General features: G+C 39.4%; 1 protein-coding gene across 3 annotated transcripts in view; it reads right to left on the bottom strand.

The window, feature by feature from the left end:
• Positions 1 to 22163, bottom strand: part of NBEAL1 (neurobeachin like 1) — a 273447-nt gene that overhangs the window by 28640 nt on the left and 222644 nt on the right. For all 3 annotated transcript variants that reach the window (XM_056534118.1, XM_056534117.1, XM_056534119.1), the window contains 14 exons: positions 19780 to 19913; positions 19169 to 19270; positions 18647 to 18742; positions 18367 to 18491; positions 15583 to 15723; positions 13807 to 13937; positions 11431 to 11540; positions 11223 to 11340; positions 10842 to 10939; positions 8402 to 8518; positions 8164 to 8253; positions 5771 to 5880; positions 3358 to 3530; positions 2198 to 2292 (listed from right to left, as the gene is read on the bottom strand). In XM_056534118.1, the coding sequence (XP_056390093.1) occupies positions 2198 to 2292; positions 3358 to 3530; positions 5771 to 5880; positions 8164 to 8253; positions 8402 to 8518; positions 10842 to 10939; positions 11223 to 11340; positions 11431 to 11540; positions 13807 to 13937; positions 15583 to 15723; positions 18367 to 18491; positions 18647 to 18742; positions 19169 to 19270; positions 19780 to 19913 (1640 nt within the window). The remainder of the gene's footprint in view (positions 1 to 2197; positions 2293 to 3357; positions 3531 to 5770; positions 5881 to 8163; positions 8254 to 8401; positions 8519 to 10841; positions 10940 to 11222; positions 11341 to 11430; positions 11541 to 13806; positions 13938 to 15582; positions 15724 to 18366; positions 18492 to 18646; positions 18743 to 19168; positions 19271 to 19779; positions 19914 to 22163) is intronic.

The following is a 22163-nucleotide window of genomic DNA, read 5'->3' as shown; positions in this document are numbered from 1 at the left end:
AGAGACTACCAGCAGTAGGGTACCGGAGGGTCAGCAACTGCTGTGGCAGCTATGAGATGAGTAACCGTCGAGACCACTGTTTGGCACAGTGATATCAGGTCCAAACTATGGTAGGCATAGTTTGGACCTGATATCACTGTGCCAAACAGTGGTCTCATCGGTTACTCATCTCATAGCTGCCACAGCAGCTGCTGTCCCTCCAGCTCCCCACTGCTGGTAGTCTCCCAGGGAACCATACCGTAGGGCAGGGATATCCCCTTGGAGAATTAGCGCTGAATGGAGCCTTAGATGCCTTAGCCTCTGGAGAAAGGATCACTCAGTATGAAATGCCAAGAACACCCCAGGATGGGTGGTCGGCAGACGTGACAGATGAGGAACCTCAAAGAGACCTGAGGGTCTGTCAAGGAACGTCAAGGAGCTTGACAAGGTATGGCACTACGTGGTAGGAGAGAACAGAATGCATGAATATATCCCCTAAAGTTGCCAAGGGACCGTACATCCCAGGCAACAACCTGCCACGGCAACAATGCAGGGATAGGGACACCAGAAGGATACGGTAAGCAGCTCATGCATAGTATATAGCGGATATGGCCGTCGGGCCAAGGCTGCAATAAAATTAGAGTGCAATTACCAGAATTGGCCACTAGAGGGGGCCAAACTACACCAAATGTTCAGTGTGACCAGCAAATGTGTAATATATATATATATATATATATATATATATATATATATTTTTTTTTTTATAAAAACTTCCCTGTTGTTTCATTTAAATGACGCTCCCTTACAATATTGCCTCTATATGTCTGCTGTGGACTTGAACTCCTCATGAGTTCCCCCAAGTCTCACAGACACAGTGGCAGCCTCAGCTGCCCTCACCCAACATACTCACCTGCAGACACCTTCTTATACTCACCCCAGGCGTCTTCAACCAGCTTATGGCCGCACTGCATCATACCAGGCTAAGATAGCGGGGCGAGCAGGGGCAGTGGGGGACCCGGACCCAGGGTACAACCTCCAGGAGCTGGCCGTTGGCGGGAAGGGGTTAACGGTGCATACTTCTATGCCCCGTGCCCCTTAGCCGCATATGGGGGAACAGGTACCGCCATGCTCCTGGACCCCCACCTAAAAACAAAAAAGAAACAAAAGGGAGTAAAGAATCTAACTAAACAGCCCTTACTAGAAAATAATAAAAAGACCAGGTCTGGGGAGCACCCAGACCTGTGTCCGCCTCCTAGCTGACACTAGCTAAAACTGATTACTTCACTGCAGGTGGGCGGGTATATCCTGCCAGGGAGGAGCCAACAGTGTCAGCGCCTCCTTAGTGGCCAGAGCATATACCCATCAGTTAGGTGTCCCCCAATGAAGCGACCGAGAAAGCCTTTTTTAAAGGCAGGGATGGGGTTAGGGATAGATGGGCAATAGACAGGGGCAGAATTTTTTTTTACATGATGGGAGCTACTCTTTAAAGGGGTACACCACTGGAAAAAAAATTTTTGTAAATCAACTGATGACAGAAAGTTAATTATTTCTATTAAAAAATCTTAAATTTCTAGTACTAGTAAGCTTCTGTATACTACAGAGGAAGTCATTTTCTTTTTGAATTTCTTTTCAGTCTGACCACAGTGATCTCTGCTGACACCTCTGTTCATGACAGGAACTGTCCAGAGCAGGAGAGGTTTGCTATGGGGATTTGCTCCTACTCTGGACAGTTCCTAAAATGGCCAGAGGTGTCAGCACTGTGTGACATACAGAAAAGACATTCAAAAAGAAAAGAACTTCTTGTGGAGCATACAGAAGCTGATAAGTACTAGAAGGACTAAGATTTTTAAATAGAAGTAATCTACTAATCTGTTTAACTTTCTGGCAACAATTGATTTAAATTTTTTTTTCCAGTGGAGTACCCCTTCAAATCGTATTGACTAAATATGTGAAACCCATACTCAAAGTTCATATTCTTATACTTTATTGCCTAAATAAGGATTTGCTAGTAGTAAAGTTACTCCTCAATATAAACTATACAAAATAAACATTAAGGGTAAGTCCACACGTACAGGATCTGCTGCATATTTTGTGCAGCTGATGTTGCTACTCACTAACTTCAATGGGCAGCAAAATCAGCTGCAGAAAATATGCAGCAAAAATATGTAGCAGATCCTATACGTTTGAACGTACCCTAAATAAGAAAAAAATTACCAACCTGTGGTGAGATTTGCCAGATCATGCATGTTCTGTCCCGAGAGCCAGACATAAGATTCATACAACAGAAATCTGTGGCTAGGCAGGTCACAATGTCTGTTACATATGTAGGGGATTGTAAAAATGAGAGAAAGAGACATCATTTTACTGTGCTGTTGGGTTTTTACATTTCAGATTTATTTTAGAAAACTAAAGTGCCTTGTTAGTAAATGGCCCTGGAGTTTACAAAATCACTAACAAAAATTCTGATACAACAAATCTGAAAACCGTCTACTGTTTTGTTATAGAATCATCATAAAATCCAGCTGTCTGACCTTTACTGATGCTAAAAGCAAACATGCTCCAAATATGCTTAGCCATCTCTCCTTTAATAATTCAGATATAGTGCCAGTTAGGCCCTGTGCAGATGGTGGATCTTTGTCGCTTATCTGCAGCACATCTTCACTTTGCACATTGTAAAATTCAATGTGGTTTTGGATGTGGTATTAGCCCCATGGTGCTAATCTGCTTTGGGTAGCCAGGCCACTAATTTTCTTTCCCATGTGCAGATTTTCAAATCATGTTGGAAAAATCTGCAATGTGTAGACTGCGCCATCATAGGATACTCCTTCACATAGATGTTAATACTGAAAATGTAGATTATGTACTGAATTCAGAATGACATTCTGCTGTGCCAAAATTTACATTCACACGCTGAATTAGTATAGTGTTTTATCTAGAGCACTTACATAGTTACTTCCTCCCTTGTCTAGTTGTCAGGTCAGTCACAGCACCTAACAGCATTTACTCCTCTCTGCTATGCCATGACATATGTTGGTGAAACTGAACTAGACTGAACAGACTGCCATTATGCTGGAAATGATTTACAGTAAAGCATTATAAAGGGCATGTGGAGGAAGAAGGGTTACTGATGCACTGGCACTCTCTCTCCCCTGCTGCTACACGCAGCCTAGGGTCCCTCTCTCTCACTACTCCACCCTCTCCTGCATGCACTTCCTGTGTTCCATCTTGCTGTTTCTGTTACTAGAAATTAATTTATCCTAACAGGCAGTGAACAGCAGATCATTTGATACTGAACTAAAGCCACCCAAATTTTTTTTAAAGTAATTTAGAAAAAATATCCCATAAAGTTTTGGTAATCTATACAAATCAGATCCTTACCCATATGCCGGATGTGTTGTCCAATAACTTTGCCCTTGGCCAACGAAGTTACTCGGATGCTGTTATCCCAGTGACCACCACTATACAACACTTTCCCATCGTGGGACACCACAAAGAGCTTTGAGGTTGTCTCAAGGCCAGGAGCGAATGGACCAGACACCACCCTCTGAGCTCTGTAAATGAGAGTTGACGTCAACATTTCTTATCCCTAATATGTTCATGTAGCTGTACGTAACTTTTTTGAAGTGTACCTTCTGGTTCTTTTTCTCCCTCCAATACGTGGACAATTCATGTTCAATTCATTTAGTTTTTCAGTCAGTTTTTCTGACCTAGATCTTTATACCCTCTGCTTTGCTTTTCACAGGCAAAGAGTTTAAAGGGGTACTCCACTGCCACAGCGTTCAGATCGTTTTTCAGAACGCTGGGTGTGGGGGTTGTGATGTAACGCCTTGCCCCTTCAATGCAAGTCTATGGGACTTGCATTCAGGGGCATGGCGTGACGTCATTAGGGGCATGGTCTTGAAATCAAGACCCCCCACAGCCCACACCCAGCATTCGGAACAAAATATTCCAAACGCTGGGGCAGTGAAGTACCCCTTTAAGTATATCTCTATCTGAAAAGGAAAACTATGGCCGTGCTGCCATTTCCATGTGCAGTTGCTGTGTATAGTCTGCATCTTTAAGTCTTAAGGATTAATCTTTGGAAGCAACCCCCTTGGTCACAGTTGCTGCAGCAGATGACATCATTGACAGGCACAGTAATAGAGGGAAATGTTCAGCAGTAAAGTAATCTCATGGCTACACAGCAGCTCTTCACCTCCTAGTGGAACTAGTGTCTGTTATTAGCCCACTCCATGACATACACAACCATATAATACTATATGTTAATAAGTGATATTTAATATATATAAAAAAAATCATTATTTTACCATAACCCCTTAATCAGGCTTAATGTCTAATTTTTATGTAGCTGTTTAAGGGGTTAAATATATCATGCTGTACATAACTTTAAAGAGAATCTGACAGCTAATTTATCTGCACTAAACCCAATAAACTGGGTTATAGTGCGGGTGAACAGCCTTAAAATAGTGGTTACTCACTAAAATTTGTTGGTTAGATGCTGCGTTCTTCTAAAATAGTTTTAATCGTAATGTGCACCAGACAGCTGGCTAAGCTCCCATGTCTCCTCCACCTTCCCATGTTGGCCCCGCCCCTTCACTCATATGCTAATTAAGGTTGTGGGTGAGCGCTCTGCCCTCTGTTTGATCAACCGTAGACTTCATTAGCATATGAAGGAAGGGGACAGGGGTGGATAGGGGATTATGGAGGAGACACAGGAGCTCAGCCAGCCAGCTCCCCACCTCCAATGCGTGCTGGGGCAAATTAAGAATAAAACTATCAACAAGAAGGAAGCAGCATCTAACCAACAGATATTAATTAGTAACCCCTCATTTTCCAGCTGTTCACCTGCACTATAACCCAGTAGGGCCAGAGGCCATCGGATGTTGAAGGCAGCATCAACATACGATGCTTTTGTATGTCGGGGCCATCGCATAAACGGCTATCCGGCACCGCTGACTGCTTCAGCTGCCGCCGGATAGCCGTTTACGGTGCCCCGTGTGCTCCGGTGATGATCTCCTACCTGTCCTCGGGGGTCCGGAGCATCCTCTTCACCATCCCCTCCATCGCCGGCGCTCTCAATCGTCGTCATCACGTCGTGTGCACGCCGTCCCATCATTCAATAGGAGCGGCGTGCGTAGTGACGTGATGACGGAGAGCAAGGATCCCGGGGAAGCAAAGACGTCCGGAGCGTCGGGGACGCGGCGACAGCAATAGAGGGCGACATCCAGGGCAGCGATGACGGGTCTGGAGCGGCAGGGACAGGTGAGTACAGCTTCCTATACTTTACAATGCACGGATCCCTCAACATACGATGGTTTCAACAAACTATGGTTCATTTGGAACGGATTACCATCGTATGTTGAGGGACCACTGTATTCTGGGTTTAGCGTGGATGAACTAGCTATTAGATTCTCTTTAAGGACCAAACCAGTTGTGGCCTCCTAGGTGCTGTCTATGTTTATGAAAACATGGTTGTTTTCTTCCAGAAAACAGTAATGCATGTTTCTATTGTGCCTAGCATTACAGCTCAGCCTCATTGAAGGTTGGCTGTCAATAACACAACAGCTTAATTACAGTTTTGTTGTCAATAACTTGTTGCACAAACAACATCATGTACACTTAAGGCATGGTGTGGGAGTTCTCTCTCTCCGATGATTTAAAAGTACATCATAATGTGGGAAGGGGTTAAAAATTTAGCTTTCTAAATCAATTATTTTATACCCTGACTAGACCAAATATGAAATGTGGTATATATTCTACCGTGCTCATAGTTATTTAGATATACACTTACTTTTGATTAGATACAGTTTGGTCCTTGGTAAAGGTAAAATAATTAGAAATGTTCTTGTCATATGGTAGCCATCCATGGGTTCCAATTACTAAGTGCTGATTTATTGTTACCTAAATCAGACAAACAGCATATGTATTTAGGTAAAACAAATGGTTAAAGGGTTCATGTTATTATAGTACATGTACATGATCGGTTTCATAAGTAATCAGTATTGGAAGTAGATTCAGATTAGATTCACGCTTTTATTGTTCAGGTGAAGGACAGAAAATGTGATCTGTTCGGTTAATTTGGTAGCTGCTCTATGGTTTTCTACACTTATTTACATAAATTAGTCACTAAATTCTAAAACAGGACCTATCACCATTGTCCTCTCAAAAGGTTGCCTCTCCAAGTTAAAAGGGTTGTGCGCTGCCCTGACTACGAACGCTGTGTGCGGGCTTCTGTGTTCGCGGCCCCCGGGCGTGACGCCTCGCCCGCCCCCTCAACGAAAGTCTATGGGAAGGGGGCGCGACCGCAGTTTTTTTGAAGAAAAAACGCCATTTTGCTAATTTTGGGGGCTTTGTTTTCTACACAGTACATTTTTCTGTAAAAATGACACCTTATCTTTATTCTGTAGGTCCATACGATTAAAATGATATCCTACTCATATAGGTTTGACTTTGTTGTACTTCTGGAAAAAGTCATAACTACATGCAGGAAAATTAATACGTTTAAAATTGTCATCTTCTGACCCCTATAAAATTTTTATTGTTCCACGAACAGGGCGGTATGAGGGCTCATTTTTTGCGCCGTGATCTGAAGTTTTTATTGATACCATTTTGTTTTGATCGGATTTTTTGATTGCTTTTTCTTAATTTTTTTATGGTATGAAAAGTGACCAAAAATACGCTATTTTGGAATTTTTTGGCGCGTACGCCATTGACCGTGCAGTATAATTAACTATATATTTTTATGGTTCGGACATTTACACACGCGGCGATAACACATATATGTTTGTTTTTATTTTTATTTACACACTTTTTTTTAAATGGGAAAAGGGAGGTGATTCTGATTTTTATTAGGGAAGGGGTTAAATCACATTTATTAACTTTTTTTTATGCAGTGTTATAGCCCCCCTATAATACAGCATACACTCATTGCAGGCACTGTTCAATGCATTGCCATAGGAATGCATTGATCAGTGTTTTCTGCGCTTGATTGCTCAAGCCTGGATTTCAGGCTTGGAGCAATCAAATGCCGATCGGACAGCCGGGAAGAAGGTAAGATACTTCCCGCTGTTCTCTCAGCTGTTCGGGAAGCCGTGATTTCACCGCGGTGGTCACGAACAGCTCAGCTGAGCTAACCGGCAGTGTATTCTCCCGTTTTAGATGCCACAATCAACTTTGATTGCTGCGTCTAAAGGGTTAATACCGGACATCAGCTCGATCGGAGATGTCCGATATTAGCCACGGGTCCTGGTTGCTGATAGCAACCAGGACCCGGCAAATATGAAGGGCACTTCATGGAGCGGGAGCTGGCCACGGACGTAAATATACGTTCATGGTCGTTAAGGGGTTAAACATTAAAAGCCAGTATTCCCTGGTGTATAGTGGTCCCATCGCCTCCACACGATGTTATTGCAGGATGACGATGGGCTGCAAGAAAAGCCCGGGGCCTTACCTCTGATCTTCGGGCTTCCCTGACTGATTGCTGAAGGTGGCCTTAGGCAACCCTTAGCCATTGAGCACAAATAGCATAGATCAATTTAATGTAACAGCTTTAAGAAAAATTTTAATCAACCTCCCTTTTTCCATTTTTAAAATAAAACACTGTAATAAAAAAAATAAAAAAGTACTGATGCAACGACCTGTAATCAGTAAATACTTGCACTTACAGACATATCTTAAACACCAATACAATGATAAGTTACAATGTCTCTCACTTTTAGGTTTATTATGCACACTAGCACTAAGATACCTAGGCCCAATTTACTGTGTCAATAAACAAGGTGCCACAATAGGCAAAATAACTCAAGCAATCCAGGACAGCACCATTTACCATAAACCAGGTATAAAATTGTATACAATCCAGCTACTGCTGAGTGAATCCTAATGTGCTGTCCCCTCGGATTTTTATTTATGTTACAAAAAAAAAAAGAAAAAAGAAAGCGGTGACTGGTTCATTTAGGAGACACAAACGAGTAAGTAAAACGGATGTAATAAACCTGTTACTGTAAACAATAAAGCAGAAAAAGAAAGCCATGCTCGATTTCCAGGACACATATAAGTACAAACAAGTACAAATCCCTTTTGGGTTATACTCATGAGACTTTAATGTGACTTCCAACAAACCCCTATTTTTTCGGTGACTTTCAACAACCGCCTACTTGGTAAGTGGATTTTTGAAAAACTTACCAATGCTTCCGGGCTTCCCTGAGATATAAAGGAACGTAACTGACTCTTCGGTACAATTGCTTTAACCACAGGAATGTCATCACTAATACCCTGAAAAGAATAAACAAACATTTATAAGGAACACTTCTTTACAATTGCTTTATTTTTTAACAATATAAGAAAAGAATTGACTACGTAAATATATTTGTAAATATGTGTCAGTCTGCTATATTATGCTTCACATGTTCCCCAGATGTACCTTTATAAAAAATGACTTTAGCTCAGTGATGTTTTGGAACAAGTTCAGCGTTCCATTGTCTAGCTTGGTCTGTTTCAGTAAAGCTTCCTCTGCAGATAGTCGAGCTGGATGAGGTTCCTGGATTTGGATAAAGTTAATAAACTCAAGAAAAGATTTATACAATGCAAAATTAGGTTAACTGTTTATTATACAGTCTGCAGACACTGTAAATCCACTTAAAAAGCTAATGGTGAAGTGATGTACAAAGGAAATAAATGATATTAGTGCAGTTCCTGCACTGACTGGCAGTCTAGTACTGCCGCTCTACAGCACAGTGGTACTACACGTACTATACTGATCTTAACCTGTGTCAGGGTTAGCTGCTCCTTTGGACACCAGGTTAGTGAAGCTCCTTTATATTTCTTTGGTACACTGTGTGTGTACTATAAAGGACCCTGAAGAAGCTCATACCTCTACATCAAAAGTGATTGACAGTCTCCACCAGTGCTTTCTGACCTTTATATACAAGTACTTGATTTACCTGTTAGTTTTTTGCTTATTATTCTTATTTTAGATTGACATTTTGGGACTTTAGAACCTATTGTTAGTTATTGATAGAGATTTGGTATTAAAATTCAACATTTTTAACTTGCAATGGCCCAAAAACCATGTAATATTGTAACATGAAGATACCACTGTGTTGTTAAAGAATACCTGTCACCAAACTAAACTTTTAATATTGTTCCCAATGTAATTATAAGATACTCTGCTATTAACTTGCTGTTAAACATTTTTTATGTGATTGAAAAAATGGCCACTAGGTGGCTCTGTTCTGCTCCCTGCCGCAAGTCAAACTGCCTAGCAGGAGACCAAACTCAGGAAATGTGTGCAGCTCTCGTGAGCTTCAGTGACATTGCGCCTCAACGACACCACGCCCACTTTATCCTGCCAGGAGCTCACACAATGTGAGCAATGGGAAAGGCATGATACAGAGCTTTTCAAAGCATGAGGGGAGTTAGGAGTAGTTAGGGAACATAAACGGAGTTAGTTTAGAAAATAAGGCTTGATGATAGTTAACCCTTAAAGGGGCACTCCAGCGTTTTTTTTTAATTACTGGTACTCCAACTTTTTTTTTCAAAATTATGCTTAGGCTGCTGGCATTTATATAAAAACAAACAAACCTTTACTTACCTCCTGCTGCTCCTCCAATGCCTTTGGTATTGCTGCACTGGCCTCTGGTGCAATCCTCTTTCTGGTCCCAGGGTTGTCCCACTTCCGCCAGTGATTGGCTAAGCGGCAGTGTGACTTATTAGGCCCAGCACCAGGATGAAGGCCAGTGCCGGGGCTCAATACGTCAATCACTGGCCAAAGCAGGAACCCGCGGCAGGCAGCGATTAGCTGTGCTCCAGTAGGATGGGTCGACCCCAGGGCAGTGTAACCGAGGTACAAAGGGAGTGGCAGGAGTTGAGTTTTTTTCCTCAATGCTAGCAGGTATAGAATAAGTTTAAAAGGGTACTCCGGGGAACCCGTAGCCCATCCTTTCCCTTTCATCAACTTCTGTATTTGTCTAAATATCATTTATTAGCTATATACAGAAGTTATCCTTTTTCAGCTGTCACTCAGCAAGTAAGAGAAAAATTTTATTTTTAGATATACTTTGTCTCTTTGTTTGAGGGCAGCCCTCTCCCTTCAAAACAACACCACCTGATTTCTGTCTGATTTGTTTGGTCTAGAGCTCTGGCTGTACAGCCACACCTCCTCTCCTCATCCCCTCCCTGTGTGAGAGCTTGTAAGTTGTGAGAGAAAAACAGTAAAGATTCTTCACAACTGAACACATAGCTGCTGCTTTTCTGCTGAAAATCTAATAATTGACTTCTGCTATTCAGAGCATAGCAAGATTTATTGCTGTGGGAAGGGTAGTCTGAAAGAAAAGACATGTACAGTGTGTGTGAGTTGCAGTGTAAGCATGAACACAGATAGTGAAAGCAGTTGACTGGCAGCCATTACACAGAGCTGCACTGACTTCTGGGAGTTGTAGTCTGTGCTGCAAACAAGGAAAAAGTATTTAGGAGACATCAGGGGTCAAAGGAGCTTCAAAAATCACATGAATAACTACAGGGGACACAGAGCAAGTATGGTGGTGGCTTTGGGGTTTCATATGTTTCCTAACTTCTCTGGAGTATCCCTTTAACGCTGGAGTACCACTTTAAATGCTTTGTTGGAGGACGGCAAATTCCATCATATTTTAAAACATTATCCAGGTCATGTCTTCTAAGCTTGAATACTGTGCTAAACCCTGTTAAAATGCATAAGTGCAACTTACATTAGTTTTTAAAAAGTTTAAACTGGTCTTTTAGGAGGTGCCAATAGCAAGATGGTTAGAGAACAAATTATATACTGTGTTATGAAAATGTGATAAGAAAAAATAGCACAGCAATAATTTATTTTCATTCTTTTATACCTTTAACAGCTGACATGGTGTTTGTCCAAAATTGTTAATCATTCCTTCAATTGCTTTCCTTTCTTTTTCATCTGCAATTGCATCTAGGTCCACGGCACCTGAATTTACAAGCATACATATATTTAGATTTTTCTTTCTGTTCTTAATAGAAATATTGCCTGCTACTACTGATGAACAGAGATTGTTTGGGATGGTCTAAGAATATTGTTGAGAGGAACTAGAATAAGCATGGCTGTATTATTGTTTAAGCACATTATTTATAAAGGTAAAAGAGGCAAATGATTCTCTATATAAAAAGTGCTCCTAAATCTGAAATCAGCAATGTTCTTAAGTGGTAATACATAATACATGCATCACACTTCTAAATATATAAACAAATACCTTCATAGCTACAGTAGTAGAACACATTGAGTGCCTCCATAGCTGCAGGTCCTCTCTGCTTATAGCCAAAGATCAGATCTATCCATTCATGAAGATGGGCAGAAACATATTCTGACTCCTGGTGAAAGAGGTTATAACTAGTCAATACCAACTGTGAATACATTTGTAAAGCAATAAAGTTAGAAATGTATAATGCAAAACAACAGACCAAGGCTTTCCTGTGCTTCCTGATAAAATCTTCAGGACTTTTGGCCCATTTTGGAAGAATAACATCATTTACTCTTTCTTTAGAAATTTGCAACTTTCCCAAGTCAAACCCTTCAATAAAGAAAACAAATACTGTATACATTAAAGCATTCCTAAACATACTCTAGGTGAGATCATCAACATTGTTGGCAGTAAAAACTTTTAGACAACTAATAAATGGTGCAAACCTAAGACTAGACAGTTTAATAATGTGTCAGAGTTTTAACAGTGGCTCATGCTGTTTGATAATCAGTTTTAATCTTGAATTGTTAGTAAAGCTTTTCTTTAACCCTATCCACAGTCAGTGATTGTTGCCATGTTTGTAAACTCATCATCTTTTAAGAATCATAACCCTTATTTTCCACATACAGAGCCACATGATGGCTTGTTTTTCTGGGACCATTTGTATTTTTTAACCCCTTAATGACGTTGCGATTTTTCTTTTTTTTTGTGGTATGATTTTTTCCTGCTCACCTTTAATTTTTAATTACTAGTTTAAGAAAACTAGGATGCTTATGAATTGTCCTCTTTTGACCCCTATAAAACTTTATTTTTCTGCATGATGGCTCATTTTTTTTGCACCGTTATCTGTAGTTAACGGTATTTTTGTTTTGCTGGGACTTTTTGATCATTCTATTATTTTTTTTTTTCCAGCTATATGAAGTCACGTCACCAAACATGGGCAATTCTTGATTTTGGTATTTTTTTTACATTTATGCCCCTTTTTTTTTTTAGTGCAGTTTAATAGTTCAGACATTAACATGTGTTTTTTTTTACATTATTTTATTTATGGGGAAGGGGGGGGGGTGGTTCATACTTTTATTAGGGGGAGGGGCTAAACACATTAAATACTTAATTTTTTAAATTATGTTTTACATTGTTTTTAGTCTGCATAGGGGACAGTTTTAATTCCTAATTCTGTTCAATGCTGTGCTATTTTGCTGATGCAGGCTATTAGCTGCGGCCCCTGACTGTTGATTCCAGCCAATGACAGTAAGATACGGGGTGGGATGACGTCACAATCCCCCTCCATAGCTGTCCCCCCCCTTCCCTGGATGTACCCATACGTCCTGGGGAGGGAAGAATTTATCATAAAATGTACTTCCAAACATAAAAAAAGCAATTCTGAGGACTATCAGGGATTTAGTTTTTACACTGTTCACTTTGCAATAACACTGCAATATTTTAGCTTTATTCTGCAGATCAGTATGATCACAGCGATACCCAATAAATATTTTGTAATGTTTTACAACAAAAATATTAAAATGTAAAAAAAAAATTTATACAAACGCTTTGAATCTGAATCACCATATTCTAGCCCCTATAAATTTTATTACTTTTGAGCCTACGGAGCTGTATGATGGCTCTTTGTTTTGTGCCGTGACTAATACTTTTAATTGGTACAATTTCTGTGTCAATGGGACTTTTTGATCACTTAAAATTTTTTGTGGATGGGACCAAAAATGAGTAATTTTTGCATTTGGCATTTTCATAATCTGTTCAGTGTGTGTGATCAATAATGTTATTGTTTAATATTTTGGACATTTCCCACTTTTCTATGCAATCATTAAATTGCTTTTACAGTTCACTGCCATACTAATGTGTGGCAGTGAACTAAAAACTTGCCAATATTCTAGAACAGCCTGCCTATGGCAAACCGTACCTGCCATAGGGAACTCTTCTTGTACAGAGGCCTTCAGAAGGCTTTTAGGTGCCATAATAACCGATTGGCACTCTGTAATGCCAGCAGCTGCAGATAGGTGTTGCCTATAATATATAGCTGACATGCATTGCATAGAAAGCTGGCTCAGCTTGAAGGACCATTCTATTTGCAATGCACTCTTTGCTTAGGCCTTTCAGGTTTCAGGCATTCCAAAATGTGGAATTGTAATACAATCTAAATGCTGAATGCGCTACTGTCATTTTTATAAACTTTTGACATGTTGTCCATACCTGTCAAAAGTTTAGATTGCATTTGATCTCAGTCCGGAGAACCGCTGTGATTGCAAGTTATAACTCTAATGATGCGCACAGTAGCACACTTCACTTCCCGGACAGACGATTTAACTGATGCGCATCAGTTTGATTAGCTTGCCAGGAGTTAGGCAAGCTACAGAACATTTTGCACGATTATAACTCGCGATAGCATCGATCTAAACTTTGCTATGTCTGGACAACATGTGAAAAGTTTATATAAATAAAAGAAACACTAAGATGAAGTTATATTACCTAGAAACTCAAAGTTGTCTATGGATAACTTTTGGCCAATATGAAGATGGGTTGAATTTACTTTCTCAACATGTGAAATCACATCACTCATGTCTGTCCTCTTTCTCACCATTTTTGTTTTCAAGGAACTCTGGGAAATAGAAGAACTCTGGAATCAGTTCTTTCACATCATTTGGATTATCCATAAGAGCTTGCCAAGTGGCTGGAATGGAATGAAACTGACGATCTGCACAATCAAACCTACACACAATTCAAGAAAGTGTAAAAATTAGGATTTACAAAAGATTAGATATAAAATAATGCTCACGATGGATAACAAAAACAAAACAAAACATTTGTATAAACATGCATATATCACTAATGCATATGGTATAATCAGGTGTAAACATATCATAACTGCAACATGTGTAGTTGCAAAGAGGCCCAGTCACCAGTCCCAAGTCACCCTATAGCAGCTTCCAAACTCATCATTTCTGGTGGAATCCTGACTGATACACTTTGACACTTAGATCAAAGTTTCTTTATTCAAAGTGTTTCTGTCACCAAATTATGGAGCGTAATTTGCATCAATATCTGCATCAATTTATAATATATTCTTTGGTGAACATTACATTTAATAGCTTTTTGGTCTCTCTTTAGTCTGAATATAGGTATATTTACACTTGCATAAACCATATGTTTTTATTTTATTTTTTTTATATGGAAACTGTGCCAATTTCCATGTTAAAACCATGTGGTTTCACTTTGAAAACCCCCATTCTCCCATTGACTTCAGTTTAAGATAGTGAACCACTCAAAAAAATAGATAACATGTCATTTCTTTCAGCTCTTCATGAGAATAAAATAGTAAAGAAATCCCTGATGGGACATAACTCATTTTACAGATGAACGTTTCTTCATATATTTCTTGTTTTTTATTCATTGTATAAAACATCTTACAAGACAGGAAAAAATGTTTCAAACATTACTAGCAGAAGTTCAAACATTTGCTGTATAATCCCAGGTAAAGGCACAATGTTTCAGGGGCGAACCGTCTTAATCATGCGGTCAGGGGTCCGCCCCTGAAACGTTGTGCCTTTACCTGGGATTATACAGCAAATGTTTGAACTTCTGCTAGTAATGTTTGAAAATGTTTTCCTGTTTTGTAAGATGTTTTCTACACTGAATAAAAATCAAAGAATGATTTGAAGAAATGTTCATCTGTACGATGAGTTATGTCCCATCAGGGATTTCTTTACATTTTTATTATGCTCACGAAGAGTTGGTGCGCAGCCGTTGCATTATAGCACAGCAAATGTGCATTAAACCTTAGTTGTTTGGTGGAGCAAGGTGGAGCTCCGAATTAAAGGGTGATTGATCTATAGTTTATTTTAAATCTGAGAATTTGTGGACATCTATATAGATGTCCTTTCTTTCAGTATGCTTATGCTCTGAAGCTCTCACTTAAATCAATGTGATCTTAAGGGCTGGTCCCTTTGGGGCTGCCATGGTATCAATGGTGTTGCACTGTGTGTGCATGCCCTGTGTGTAGTACCTTAGTTAGGACTCTGACCAATTATATTTAGCATAGTATGTCAGGTGACATGACTGACCAATTAACGTCTTTAAAAAAGGCTGGCAATATATGAGCAGCCATACATATATAACATTCATGGGCACTGTAGTATAAATTAATGGAGGAAAATCCCATTCACATAGTGAAAAATACATTCTTCAGCTGATTCTATGATAACTTCTGAATACTTAGAAAAGGGGCAGCACGATGACAGATGCTGTTCTGAGAACAATAGTTGAGAATAAGAACCCATACTCTTTTTGCATGTGGAAACTTCTCCATTCCTTGTCCAGTAAAAAATTAAAACATGCATCACTGTGATAAATGTACCTTCCACTCTGAAGCTGGATGTGTAGGGTAGTGAAGGGTTCCACACGAATGAGATAGTGCATGACGCCAGCAGCATTGGAGTAGTGTGTACCATAGTGGAAATTGTCAATCTTTCCTGAAGGATCTTCAAAGCTTTCATACCTGAAATGAACATTCTTATTAACACGTGTTAAAGGGGTATTCCAGTCTTTTAAAACCTATCCTTTACCACGGGATTCAGCAGTTGGGTGTTTTTTATTATTATTTTTAAACCCTTTAAGGTTTATTTTCTTTTTTGCACGTTCACTTTTTTTTTTTGAGCCACTGCTTTTACTTTGTAATGACAATAAACATTTTACCACAAAATCTAAGGCAACATTTTTTTTTTATTTGTGTGCAAAATTGACAAAAATAACTAAATAAAAAAATATGTCATTTTGTAACTTCCGTTGCTACGCAATGCACTTTTTTGGGAAAAATTACACATAATCCTTATTCTGTTGATTCTTTTTGGTTGCTTTTTATAAAAAAAAATTTAAACGTATACGACATCAACTGTGCAATTTCATTACCGTTATATTTTTATTGTTCGGACATTTAACTCCTTAAGGACGGATCCATATTTTACCTTAATGACCAGGCTTTTTTATTTGACATGTGTCTCTTTAAATGGTAATAACTTTAGAATGCTTTTTCTGAGCGGAGAGATTCTGAGAATGTTTTTTCGTGACATATTGTAAGTGGTGCATTTTTGTTGACACATGCAGCATTTTCCGTGAAAAACTTGAAAATTTATTTTATGGTGTACACTGTGCGGTAAAAGTGATGTTATATTTATTCTGTGGGTCGGTAAGATTATAGCGATACCCATTTATATAGCTTTTTATGTTTTTTCCTTTTCTGAGCAAAATTATTTTTTTTCCCTTTTTTTGTGTTATCATTTTCCGACAGCCGTAACTTTTTTATTTTTCGTCCGATGCCATTGTGTGAGGAATTATTTTTTGTGGGACAAGCTGTACTTTATATTGCTATTGTTTTTGTGATACATGCTACCTTTTGATATCTTTTATTCCGCTAATTGTACTAAAATTGGTGAATTTTGTGCTTTTTTGTTGTTGTTTTTTTACGGCGTTCACAGTGCTGGATAATTTACATTATAGCTTTATAGTACACGCCATAGGGGATAAGATGTTTTTGCCTGGAATACCCCTTTAATTATGTTTATTTTTGTTTACATAATGTTTTTTTTTTATGGAAAGGAGGGTGGGTGATTCAAACTATTATTAGGGAAGGGGTTCATTCACATTTATTAACAAATATTTTTTCTTGTTTTTTACACTGTTCAATGTTATGCCATAGCACTGCAATGATCAGTGTTTTCAGCACTCCATTGCTCCAGCCTGCCATGGCTGACTGGTGCACTGATCGGATAGCGAGGAGGCAGGTAAGAGCCTCCCAGCTGATTTGGACATCACGATTTCACCGTGGTGGTCCTGATCAACTCCACTGAGCAGCAAGGATTAGTGTTTTTCTTACATTTTAGATACCGCAATCAACATTGATAGCTGTCGGGACCTCGCGCTAAGCTCCTGAGCACGTATCAAAAAGGGGCGCGGGAAGTACAGATACACTCTGCGTACTTAAGGGGTTAAACTAAATAATTTTTCTTGGGTTTTAACAATTTTAAGTAGACAAAAAAATACAAAGAAACCCAAAATCCAGAAAACCAGTTGGCCACACCTCAGACAGGCAGAGTTAGGTCGGAGACCAATCCTATGGGAAAGCTGTGACAAATGACTGGCTTCAGAAAGAGATATAAATGGGGTCTGTGACAAGACAGTAGATCACTCCTCATCAGATAAAGATCCCAAGTCAGCCTCCCTTTTGCTGCAAACTGACAAAGGAAATTCCTCATGGTAGGAATGCAGAAGATCTTGATAGAGCCAGGAAATCTTGCCAGCAGAATCCGATGAGGAGAAAACGGATTCCAGTGTACTGTTAGAATGAATCTCCATCGACCACCCTGCCCTCATAGACCTGGCAAAGCCAACCCACCGGAGGCCATAAACAGTTGCAAAGTCGCCAACTGAATCCTAGCAAAATACACACCCAAACCCCCTCCACTATAGCTGCCTAAAGAGACGCTGTATCCTCTAAAAGTATGTCATTGCAATTCACACTCATAGGCCGGAATGGTTCCAGGGGCATCAGGACCGAATTAGCTGAATTAATTAACAGGCCAGAAGTTAAGCACATAACAGGGGCTAATGATAGTGCAGTATCACCCAAAAACAGAAACATATCATCTGCATATAAGGCTATGCGCTCCTCAATACCACTTTAACCGAACCCCACAATATCCGCAGCGGACTTTACTAGGCAAACCAGAGGCTCAATGGACAATAGAGTAACAGTGACAAGGGACACCCCTGCCATGTGCCCTGCTGCAGCTCAAATGGATCGGAAAGCCCGAACATTAACTTTGATTCAGGCCACCGGATTCCTATAAAACAAATGAACATAAATCTAGGCCTAAAACTCATACGCCCCATAACGTTCCAAGGTGTAAAACCCATAAATATATATATATAAAAAACTTTACACAATAGACACATGTGCATGTGTAAGATCATACTCAGGATAAGCATAATTCCAGTGCATTTTAGCATCAACATTTTGATGGCAAATCCCCACACAACTGTGGGTCAGTATCATTGATTGTTATTAAATTAAATCAACATTTTCTAATACATTACTAGAATAGGCTGGTCTAGAGAACTTCTATAAGATTTTCCTGTCACTTACTTTTCCCGCACAGCAGCAGCGTTCTTTTCATTCACTACCCCAATTGGCTTTGATAGGTCCCTAAATACAGCTGGGTTGTTCAGGTCCAGCTCTTCTGATGTGTAGTCTTTAAGCACCCATGGAAACTGATATAAAAAAAAAAAAAAAAAAAGTTTTGCTACTGAAATGTCATTTCATAACTTTACAGTAAAGGTTATAAACAATAAAGCCCATAACATGTATCCTATAAAGAATAAATATACACTGAACACATTCACATATATAACCATATATAACTTACCACTGGATACTGTGCAAGATCATTGTATGTTCTTCCAGCTATTGTATTCAGCTGAATGAGGTAGTCAAAATTTGAAATCTCTCTATTAACCCATTTCTAGAGAAAGAGAAAAATATTACATATATTATAATATATCTATTATATAATATATCTATAATATATATTGGGGATAATTTTGAAGCCTAAAAAATTTTCAAGTTATTAAATGTCCAAAAATAGCCTTTTTCTCACTGTAGTTCAATGGAAGCAGAGGCTGCAGAACCCTAGCGTAGCCACTACACAGAGTACAGAACCAAGCTTCTTCCAGCTGAGTTGTCAGGGTAGAACGGGTGCTGGCACTCTGCAAATCAACTATTTATGGCCTATCCAGCGGATCTGTTGTATGTTTGATCTCAATATTAACTGTGGGTTATGTTGTCAATTTCTCAAAAGAGACAGAAACTTTGATGAAAGGGATGAACCTAATCAAGTAAATCTCCATTTACAGCTATTTACTTACATGTACACAATCATGTCACTTACTTGTGTAAGGCCTGATGATTTCAACAGCTCTTGTGGGGACCTAGTTCCATACAAATTTGGAAGGCGGAGAGAAAAAATGCGGCTGTATACTTTATTTCTGACCTAAATGATCATAAAATGTTAAATGAGAGTTTACATTCTGTTTTAAGAATACAATATGGACTGTTTAAACTATCCTTTTCAACTAAATTCATATTTAGTTCTACTACTAACACACAACAATAAATCTTTATTAAAATAACAGAGGTGATTAAGAAATTTGGCAGATTCATAGTTGTGAGTCCACTGCTTTCATGAGGGAAGTGCTTTTGTCTCCATATTCAGCGGTAGCTCGTGTTGTTCTTGCCTATTCCGGTAACACTTCGCTTTGACCCTGTGATTAGATGAGTGGGGCATGACCAGAAGAACCAACAACAACCACACAGGACATCAGAAGATATGACAGCTGCAGCGTCTGTGGAGTTGGTGAGATAGGAACTTGGGAGTTTGTTGTTTTAAGGCACAGGAAGGTATAGAGTGAACAGGTTTTCATGGAAATTTCCTTTCATATCTCTACAGCACATATTCCCGGTAAACAGATGCAAACGATACAAAATAGATACCATTTTTACCTCCTTTTTGAAATTCAAAAAGTAGTTGGTCTGATCAACTAGAAATATTTCCAAGGCAGATCTCCTCAAGTTGTACCGACGTAAATGTATCTCCCTTATCTGAGAAAGCAGCCACTTGAAATCATATCCCACACCTGCAGGAAGAAGTACGACATTTTTAAATGTATTTTAGGTAAGATGTAAAGTAAAGTAGCTCTGGCTCTTGGGACCCATCTCTTGGGTAATAGTAAAAATAGAATAAAAGAAAACTGTATCTTGCATTGTTTTGAAGAGAAACTGGCAGGTATCTGATGCCTCACACAATGGCCCAAGATCTGAGGATAGGCTTTCTGATGCTGTTATTGAGCTTTATAATCAGATGATTTAACAGTAGGAAAATAACTTTGAATGGCACGTGCCATAAACAAATCACTGCTGCCCAGTCATGAGTATGTGGACACAGCAGCTCACAGTCTGTAAGGGAGAAGGGTGCGGCAATCAAGATTGGAAGAACTAACGTGACTAGACGCTACTTATATGTGCCCATGTAGGCTCTTATGTGAATAAAGCCAACTGCTTCTTTCCCGGTTTAGGGTAGGGTAAAACTGAGTGAATACGCAGCGCATTTGATGCTGCAAGAAATCTTCCAAGCAGCGGGAATTATGCTGCGTATGAGCTAGGAGCAGACAAAGGGCATTACCTACTACAGCCCTTTATCTGCAATAAGGTTCGGAGGCCAGCCGCACATCACAGTTATGTGCTGAAGCACGCTTTGAATCTTAATGCAGACACAGGGCTGTAGTGGGGTAAGCCCTGTGCCTGCTCCTAGCACATAGGCAGCATATTTCCCACTGCTGGGCAGATTTTTCACAGTGTCAAATATGCTGCGTATCTGCTCAGTCTGACCGTGTAGATCTGTAAGGGTAGTAATCCATATATACAAAGAAACCAAAACAAAGGCTATGAATACATGAAGAAAGGAAGGTGCAAAAAGGTAGTGAGCACTGTTAAAGGGGTACTTCGGTGAAAACCTTTTTTCTTTTAAATCAACAGGCTCCGAAAAGTTAAACAGATTTTTACATTACTTCTATTAAAAAATCTTAATCCTTCCTGTACTTATTAGCTGCTGAATACTACAGAGGAAATTCTTTTCTTTTTGGAATGCTCTCTGATGACATCACAAGCACAGTGCTCTCTGCTGACGTTATTATAATAATAATAATGTCTTTATTTATTTATTGTTGTCCTTAGTGGGATTTGAACCCAATGCCCCAGCACTGCAAGGCAGCAGTGCTAACCACTAAGTCACCATGCTGCCCTTAGCATACATCTGCTATGCACGGTTGTTAAAATGGACAGAGATGTCAGCAGAGAGCACTGTGCTCATAATGTCATCAGTGTTCCAAAAAGAAAGGAATTCCCTCTGTAGCATTCAGCAGCTAATAAGTACTGGAAGGATTAAGACTTTTTAATTTAAGTAATTTACAAATATATCAAAAGAACAGAAAAACAGTATCCCCCACCTCAAGGTTAGTGTTTAAATAGTAATAATGTTGCAATAAGACCGTGCTTCAATGATTCCAATAATTTATTAAAAACTTGTTATAATATCTTATATTCCACTCTCACAGGGCCCTTGTGGGAGAAGAAACAATGTTAAAATACAAATAAAAAAAATATATAACATCATGCAAAAATATTCTATATGCCACTTTTGTGATGTTAGTTATTATTAGTATTGCGAGTTGTGTCCATTGATGGACACCGATATACTTAGGAAATGTAACTGTCCTTTATGTTGTAGCAATAGTCGCTACGATGATGTTACAATAATAAATTGTCTCTGGTTGGATTATTTGAGTGCACTACAAACTGTAGCAAATGATGGAATAACCGATGTTTTGTTACCAGTTCCTATGGTGCTCCTTTCTAGTCAGCAATCCCTCGCTGAGCTGCAGATGAACTTGCAGAGATGTGTGCTGGCATGCACAGACGGCGGCTGGTCCTGACGGCACAGGGCCCGGGTGATACCGCCCAATGATACCGAGGAGATGGATGCAGAACCTCGTGTTTTCAGCGTCTGACGTCAGGAGTCTTGCAAACCATAGGAGCTGAAACTGATTGAGTCCAGACTTAGAGGCAGGTAAGTCCTGGAAGTGGATTGCTCACTCAGAGCTGTAAGAACTGTCCAGAGTGCAGAGTGTAGCCAACCAAGGTCCTTGCAGTAATAACTTTCTGAGCAACAAGTGGCATAAGTGGCATAAATAAAAATATTAATAAAAATAACTAGACACGTTTCAAGGTTCTTAATAATGTCTGACCCTTTCTTCAGTAGCCATGTTTTCTAATAGCAACAATGGTCTTTTTATATATGGCTGTTTCAATTATCTTAATTAGAAGAGCAA

The sequence above is a fragment of the Hyla sarda genome, chromosome 8 (genome assembly GCF_029499605.1).
Source record: "Hyla sarda isolate aHylSar1 chromosome 8, aHylSar1.hap1, whole genome shotgun sequence".
Lineage (NCBI taxonomy): Eukaryota > Metazoa > Chordata > Amphibia > Anura > Hylidae > Hyla > Hyla sarda.
The sequence above is the reverse complement of the archived record's forward strand: the minus strand, read 5'-3'. Positions and strand labels throughout refer to the sequence as shown.